Raw genomic sequence first — 8,801 nt, forward strand, 5'->3', positions numbered from 1 at the left:
ACTCCTATTAAGTGTTTTGTTAGTAGTCCTAATGTATCAAAATACTTCATCCTTTGAGTAAACTAATGGATTATAAACATCATCATTATCTAGCTATTTTTCATCAGGCAGAAACTTGCATCTCCAAAAATGATTTTATTCTACTTACAATAAAGAATATATGTGTAAAGGATATATATATATATACACACACATACACACATATATATATCAAAATGCTTATATTATTAATACAAGAGAAAGAGAAAATCAGAACTAGTGAATCAAATATGCTAATTATAAAAGTTACTCTAGCGGTTATGGCTGAGCATCAAATTGGATTCTGAGCTTCTTGGCATCAGTAAGCTACACAATTCTCAGTATTGGAAAAGAAGCAAGTATTTTCTCAGAGGGGAAAAAAGGAAATGTTCCTAGAAAAACTCTATAATAGATTTTTTCTGAAGGAACCTTTCTTGTATGTAAGATACCGAGTGACATAAGGGCAGTGTCCTTGACAAGTTTTATAACTAATAAAAATGAGTGTTTTCAATGGCTGTTTCTTGAAATGAGGGCATAACATTGTACATCTTCGTGAAGGTGATTCTGGGAGAGGTTAAGGTAATGGCCCAGGCATAAAGTTTTCTGGTGTTCTAACAATGTCACTGGTGGACCTTAGAGAACCTGGGGGAAGAGGAGAGAATCCATTCCTTTGAGACTTTCTCCCGAACTAGCATTTCTGTCAGATAGGCTTTTGATTGGCAGATATCTGGAGGTTGTTCCCTCCATCAGGATCTGCAGTGAGTGCAAGGGTAGAGGCTACTGACCAAGGGAGTTTGTGGGCTTTGGGAAACAGATCAGCAGGTGGTAGGGCTGGGCTGACAATCAATCTTGACAGCATTGTGACTTATTCATGGAGCCGTCAGGTTCTGACAGTCAGAGGATAGAACTCACTCGGGCACGTGATAATGCAGCACTGCTGGTCCCACTGATTTGTTTTCAACTATTAAGGAATAAAAGGACACAAACTGACTTGGGGATAGAAATACTTTCCCAGTTTCACCTCCTTCGAGCTTAACCCTCAAATACAACTTCCCCAAAATTCCATACAGTCTGCCAGTCACAAGAACCTGCCCCTCACCTTTCACGGGAGTTACAGACCAGGACTACTTAGAATCCCCTATCCCTGAACTTAAATGCAGGTGCAAGGAGATGAAAATTGACTTTAGGGATGGACTTGAAAGGAAGTACCACCTATTGCCACCTCTAGGAGCCAGGCATGATAAAACATAACCTCTAATCTTCCCTACTTACCATTAAGGTAGGTGATTTTGTCTCCATTTTATTTCTCAGATTAAAAAAATGAAGTTCTGAGATGATAAGCAACTGGCCAGGGTCACACAGCTTTCACTGACTCATGCAGAGCTCACACTGCAGCTCTCCTCAAGGCAGCGAAAGTCTTGATGCTTTGGCTTCTGTGGCTTGGAGAAGGGCAGGTCTGGGCTCGCTCGCTGCCTGTGTATGAACAGCTGGTGTTGCCTCAGTCCCAAGTCCCTGACTGGGTACCAGATAAAAGTGCCCTTTGCCCCTGCAGAGCCCAAAACTAGACAGATATGAACCTACCACACCCTAGGGCCAGCTTTTCAAGGAGCTTTATCCACATCTCTCATTGGCTCTCACAGCAACCTGGAAGTCAGTAGAGCCAGATAATAAAATTACAGGAAAGTCAAAGCAATAAACCTCTCTCTCTCTCTCTCTCTCTCTCTCTCTTCCCCTCATGCACACACACGTGCACACACACACACACCACACACACACACACCCCTAGCTGCCTGCCTGGATCAGAGCTGGGACAAGAGTGCCCAGCTGCTTGGAGTGCCCATTCCCAGGAAGATGTTGTGTAGCTGAGAAACTCAGTGTCTACCAGCAACCTTATGCTCTCTCAGATATAGACAACATAACTCACGTTCACAGAGCTGGAATGATGCTCTGTTAAGTGCCCTGCATATCTGGCTTAGAGGGTTTTTTCTAATTAGAGCTCCTGACCCACCCCCACCCCACCCTCATCCCAGAAGAAATTAACAATAGAAATGGCTCCCTGTTATTGATTCCAGATTATATTTTGTGTTGTTTCCCTTGACTTCCATTTGACTTATCTCTCTTCATCTCAAAATCCTATAATGTGAACAATGCAGAAATGATGAGTAGAGGTTGATCTTTTGGTTGGAAACATTTCAATTGCTTCTTATGGGTGTATTGAATTTCATTCTGGCCAAACATAACTGACTCTCCTGCCTCCATTTTTAAAGAATGGATAAAGCACCAGAGTTCAAACTTCTGTTTGTTTCAGTGACATCAAAGGTTATCCAAAATGTACGTGCTGGCTTTTGGAGTCTTATATAAGCTCCTCTTCTGTTGGGATCCTGAGTTGCCTCAGGGTACCTTGTGGTCAGGGTGGCAGGAGACAGCCAGAAAGGCAATGCTTACTGCATACCAGTTACTTTCCTTCAATTGTTATCATTTAGCTCTACCATAACACTAAGGGATAGGATTTACTGTCCTCATTGGAGAGGTGACAACTCAGACTACTCACACAATGAGTCACGGGCTGGGTCAGGGTTTAAACCCATTTCTCTCTGATTACAAATCCATTTTCTCTCCCTTCTGCCATGTCCCTTACTCCTTTTCACCCCTGGAAGAACTCCACAAAATTGGGACCAGTCAATTATGATAAGCAAGCAGCCCTGGAGAGGATGTCTCTCATATTTTGCTGAGAGGGTTTCATTCCGATGCAGACAGATAGATGCATTTCTAGGGTGGGAGGAAAAAAACCTCCATTTTTTAACTTAGTGTTATTCTTAGTTTTAGCATGATTCTTTTTGCTACTGTCCCATCTTTAATTTTCTTCCCAGCCTTTATCATTCTCCTTCTCACCTCCAAAATCATTTCTCAACTTTCCTTTTTTCTTCTTGGCCAATTTCTTGCCCAGTCAAGAAATGGTGGGCGGGGTTTTATTTAGCTAATTATTCACCTCCTACATGCCAGGGAGAGGTAGACAAGAAAAGCAATTGTGAAGTATTGCTTGCTCCTGGAACACAAAGGAAGAAGTAGTTAGCCTCCAGGGGTCAGGAAAGCTTCCAAGAATAGTTTCCTCATCCACCATAACCCACCCTGACAACAACATAATCCTTTACAAGCAAAAGTGTCACCATCACTCTTCTGATGTGCTTATATTCATTCAAGAGAGATAGTATGTTCAGTGTTCAAGATCACACACTCTGGAGCCACCAAACTGCCTACAATAAAATCCCAGATCCACCATCTACTAGCCATAGGCCCTCAGACAGATTATGTAACCTTCCATACTGCCTCTTCTCCATCCATAAAATGGGGATAATAACAGCGCCTACCTCTTGGATTGTTGTGATGTACATGTTCATAAAGTGCCCATATCATTGCCTGACACAAACTCAGCACTATATGGCTGTTAGCTGTTATTCTTCTTTGCTCAACAAAAAGCATTTGTGGAGCCCCACCCCCACCCCATGTAAAAGCTCCGTGCTGGAGACAGCATTGAAGACCAAGAAGCAGCATAGGCTAATAGCTAATAGTATGGAGTTTGGTGTTGAGTGCAAATCCCACCTCTGCCGCTTACCAACCTTGTGACCACAAGCAAGCTACTTATGCTCTCCAAGCCTACTTTCACTTATGTAGAATAGAAATAGTGGTATCTGTCTCACAGCGAAAGGATTACAGGTAAAAATAATAAAAGGCTCTTATCACAGGGCCTGTCTCATGCATGGCAAGGGCAGAACACATGGCAATGCTACTGTCATTGCAGGCCCTGTCTCAGGTTCAAGATACTGACTTCACGGAGCTTTCAGCCAGGTGGAAAAGCCAACTCTGCCACTCTTAAAGTGGGGTGGCTGTGACAGCAGGAACTTCACCAAAGACTGAAGGCCCATTTTATGTATTGAGGAAAGACACTCTGAGCAGTTTTCTCACAGACTCTGACTTCCTCTGAAATGCCCACCCAAGGCAGATCCAAACAAACCAATGTAGGATCTTGGTGTCTGCAGAACCCAAGGTTTACCCATATGAATGAAGTAGAGCATCCTCAAACACATTCTGAAGAGAAGAGGGTCTCAACTGTGACATTTTTCCTCACCTAAGTGAGGAAGAGGCAGGCACTCTGTAGACCATGTAGATGTATGAATCCTGAGAGGTCCCAGGTCGCTAGTTCAATTGGAGCAAATAACAGCACTTGACTGAGAGTAATCTAATCAGCCCCAAATTCTTGACAAGGATGCTTTAATCCCTTTATTAGCCGGTGTAGGTTGAAGCAGTGGGCTGCTTAATCTTTTCAAAAGACAAAGAAGGTGTGTGTGTATGTAAATGTCTGTCAGGTTTATTTGGTTTTCAACTCAGCCTTCTCAAAGGAATGTGTCACACAAATAGTCATTAAGATTATTTCAAAATAAAAACAGTGAGTGGCAGACAATGCTATTAAGGACAAAAAAACTGAAACCAGTATGTTAATTTTTTTAATTCTGATTTTTAACATTATATGAATGTGCTCATATACTCCCACACACACATTTTATCTACTTTACTGTATACAGTTGTCCCTCGCCACTTCCCGCTTCCCCGGTGGCAGCTTCACGGAACCGTGATAGAGCGAAGCCGTCGAGGCGCGAAGGGACGAGGGACGACTGTATATAAATAAAGAATCCTACTTCCGGAAATTCATTTATCATGGTAGAGTCTAAAACTGATTAACCAAGATAAACAGGGCTGACTGTATTTCCAAAGGGATTCAAATGCTGATAGCAAACTGGCTTTGCACACCGTTTGCCTTCACAGAATAGATCTCAGAATGGGATGCAAGGCCCCTGGCAAGACGTTTAGTTATACCCCTTTCACAAACCTAGTCCGGGTTGTCCTCAGAATGTAAGGTCTAATGGTGCTTTTGTGAAGGCAATGGCAGAAGACAGTGGATGAGCAGTTAAGCCAGCATTTGGAGATCCCTGGTGAAAACTGATCGGGGTCTTCCGTCACTGGCATGAGTACTGATATTGAGGTGAGCAGATGAGCCAGGAAATGTGATAGGACTTCCAAGAAATGTCATCCAGATGTAGCTGGCAGCTGCTCTAACATCATTTCTCTAATTCTCTTCTTTATTATTAGAATGTACAAAATATTAACCTCACTCTGGATATTAAATTAATTTGGACAAATCACAATTGATGCCAATTAACTACTGAAGAGCATTTTTTCTTAATACTGCAGTTCAAAATTGCACATAACTGCAATCTAATTTATTTCCTTTAATTAATATTTGACTTATAGAAAAAGAGATGGGAGAAATTTTCAAGAGTGTCTTTCTGCTGACAGAAGGAAGCCTTTTTACACTTAGGTACAACTTTCTTAAGTTCAAATTAGTTGGGTTTCAAGATGCTCTCAGAGTCACGATACATACATGTTAATTCAGGCCCATTCATTTCCCCTAATTCCACATTAAAACTCTTTGATAAGGTGAAATGCTCGCTATCCATACACAGGGCAGGCCAGGGCACAAATGTGCAGTCAAAGTGTGTCCCTGATGCTCTTCCATGGTCCTTCCTTTGCCTCCTTGTCAGTGTCTCCTGCAAGCGGCACCCAGCTCATCACACCGTTTGGTGGCCTTCCCTTAAGCCCAGTAAATCTGCTCTGCATTTCCTGGCCTGACTCCTTCAAAATCTACTATTCCTGAGTCCTAGCAAGTCACGAGAGCCCATCTGGGAGAGCTGACTCATGGTAAAATATCACCTGTCTGACAACAGCTCTCAGGTAATCCCAGATAATATAGCCCATTTTAACCAAGACCTTGTCAGTTTAGGGGATCTTATTTCTTGATTTTACATTAATTTCTGGAAGTCAGAAATGTCACCTACAAAAAAATGTTGAGGGTTGAGGTAATCATTCTATTCAATATTATAGTTGTAGAAATGGAGCATATTTTCTTTAAGAAATTAAAAACAGAAAAAATGGCACTTAACATCACTGGTATAGGTCAGCAGGAAAAGATACTGTGTTAAACCTGTCTCTTTGATGCCAAGAAGATATCTAATTCAATCTCTAATATGCTTTTCATGGCTTCTACAAGATGCTTCTTTTCTGCTGCTTTTCATCTTTCTCCATATTACAGATTGTAGGATTGATACAGACTTTAAAACTTTATTAACAGCCCTGGCCGGTTTGGCTCAGTGGTTGGAGCATTGGCCTGCGGTCCAGAGAGACCCGGGTTTGGTTCCCACTAGGGGCACATACCTCGGTTGCAGTTTGTTCCTGGCCCTGGTTGGGTTGTGTGGGAGGCAGCCACTCGATGTGTCCCTTCCTTTTTCTTTTTTTAATCCTCACCCAAGGACATTTTTTGTTCAGATAGAGTGGGCGGGAGAGAGAAGGAGAGAGTTGAGAGAGAGAGAGGGGGAAACATCAACGTGAAAAAGACACGAGTGGCTGCCATCCGCATGACCAACCAGGGCTGGGGACAAACTGCAACCGAGGTACATGCCCTTAGCGGGAACCAAACCCAGGTCTCTCTGGACCACAGGCCAACGCTCTAACTGCTGAGCCAGACCGGCCAAGGATCGATGTGTCCCTTTCATGTCAATGTTTCTCCCTCTCTATCTTCCTCTTACTCTAACTGAACAAAAAATGGAAAAATGTCCTTGGGTGAGGATAAAAAAAAAAAAAAACTTCATTGACAAGAACAAATCCAGTCCATAAATTTCTTCTTAAAAAGCACTCTAACCCAGCAGATAGCCCGGCAGTTTCATTCTCATGAAGACTCTAGCCATGAAAAAACTCAATAGAACACAAATGAATCCAATGAATAGAAAAAATCTGTTAAGTTTTGGAAAGTTTGAAACATTGGATCAGTCTAGGATTATGAAACCTAAACGTCCCATTATAAACAAGAAGCTGAATGTCAATCTTTCCATATTATATTATCCATTTATACTGTAGGCCAAGAAGGTGACTGGTCTCTGATGCCCATGTTCATCAGTCATAGAGCCAACACTTGGAGGTTCAACAATAATATCATAAATTGTTCCTACAGTGATGTGGAAGTATACCACCACAAACAGAGCACACACTGTCATGGTCAAGGGCATGAGTACCCAGGGTGCCTTCTTCAGATTCAGGTTGGGGGAGCTAAGCACTAAGAATGGGACTCGGTACAAAGTCTCCATGTTGGTGGTGGCAAGGGCAGCTCTCAGCCTCAAGCCAAGAATTTCAATTGACATTTCTTCAAATAATATACATAAGATGGCCAATTAACTTCTGAAAGATACTTAATAGCATTAGTCATTAGGGCAATTCAAATCAAAACTACTTCCCACCCATTAGGATGACTATGATCAAAAAGACTGACAATTGGCCCTGGCCAGTTTGGCTCAGTGGTTAGAGAGTCAGCCCACGGACCAGAGAGTCCCAGGTTCAGTTCCTGCTAAGGGTATGTACCTCAGTTTCAGTTTGACCCCGGCCCCGGTTGGGGTTGTGTGGGTGGCAGGCACTCAATGGGTCTCTCTCACGTCAATGTTTCTCTCTCTCTCTCCCTCCCACTCTAACTGAAGATAAATACAAAAATGTCCTTGGGTGAGGATAAAAAGAAGAAAAAAAAAAAGATAGACAACTGCAACTATTGGTGAAGATATAGAGAAACTGAAACCTTGATGGAAATGTAAAATGGGGCAGGCACTTTGGAAAACAGTTTGAAAATTTCTCAAAAAGATGGAGTTATCATAAAACCCACCAATTTTACTAAGTATATACTTAAGAGAAATGAAAATATATAATATCCACACAAGAACTTGTACAGGAATGTTTTGAGCAGCATTATTCATAATAGCCAAAAGGTGGAAATAACTATCAGTTAAAAAATGAATGAACAGAGATAGAAAAATGGCGACGGAGTGAATGGAAGCTACACAGCCAAGCTACACAGACAATCTCCCAGAACCAAATGAGAACTACAACAAAAATAAAGACAAATCTTCAGAAAAAAAAGCAGCGTAAGAGGACCATATAACCAGGGACACCAGTAGGATCTGTGGAGGCATGAGAGGGTGGCGGGCTGAGAGCTTAAGGACAGCAGCACCTGTGGGGTTAAACTCCCAAGCCCGCTCCACAGCACAGAGCCAAGACAGAGTACTAAAACAGCCACAGCCACTCACCTGGGGCTCCAACAGAAGTAGGGAAGACTGGGCTGGAACTCTGTGGGGACACACAGGACTTGAAGAGCACTCATAGTTTTTGCTGAGTCATGGCCACAAAGCATGGTGGCCAGTTTGCTCCTTCCCAGAGCTGTGGGGGAAAGTAGTAGCCCCTCCCTCAGACATTCAGCTTTTTTTAGGTGAGGCAAAGAAATGCAAATTGGGTCTCATTAACAACCAGCATCATTCACACCCTCTGGAAATCCTCTTAGGAAACACCAAGGCTACATTCTAAGGCACTGAGTAACTGAGACGACTAGCCTCCAGGCAAAAAGCTACAGGATAACTGAAACTTTCCTGGGATTCCAAATCTACCCAGGAAAGTAAGACTTGGCATTGGTGTTTAACACGGGCCCACCCACACACATTCAAACCCAGTAAAGGAAGTCACAAACAGCAGAACACCAAGTGCCACAAGGAAAATTTGGCAGGCTCCAAATCCCACTGAGATAGCCAAAATGGTGAAACAAACAAACAAATCCCAAATGAAAAAACAAGAGAACTCTATTGAAGATGAGATAAATGAAATGCAATTAAGCAAATGATCAGAGGTAGAGTTCAGAGCCA

The 8,801-nt window shown here is 42.5% G+C and overlaps 1 protein-coding gene across 1 annotated transcript; it reads right to left on the reverse strand.

Annotated features, from left to right (window-relative positions):
* Positions 1–6,764: 6,764 nt before the first annotated feature.
* Positions 6,765–7,211, reverse strand: LOC118619538 (oligosaccharyltransferase complex subunit OSTC-like). Its single transcript, XM_036246140.1, has 2 exons — positions 6,979–7,211; positions 6,765–6,783 (listed from the first exon to the last, which is right to left on the reverse strand). Exons 1-2 carry the CDS (start codon positions 7,209–7,211, stop codon positions 6,765–6,767), a joined length of 252 nt encoding a protein of 83 aa, XP_036102033.1.
* Positions 7,212–8,801: the final 1,590 nt, after the last annotated feature.

The sequence above is a fragment of the Molossus molossus genome, unplaced genomic scaffold (assembly GCF_014108415.1).
Source record: "Molossus molossus isolate mMolMol1 unplaced genomic scaffold, mMolMol1.p scaffold_m16_p_7, whole genome shotgun sequence".
Classification (NCBI taxonomy): Eukaryota; Metazoa; Chordata; class Mammalia; order Chiroptera; family Molossidae; genus Molossus; species Molossus molossus.

What these genes read in the sequence shown, in the direction of transcription:
- LOC118619538 (XM_036246140.1), bottom strand. Translation starts at nt 7,211, where the DNA reads ATGGAGACTTTGTACCGAGTCCCATTCTTAGTGCTTAGCTCCCCCAAC.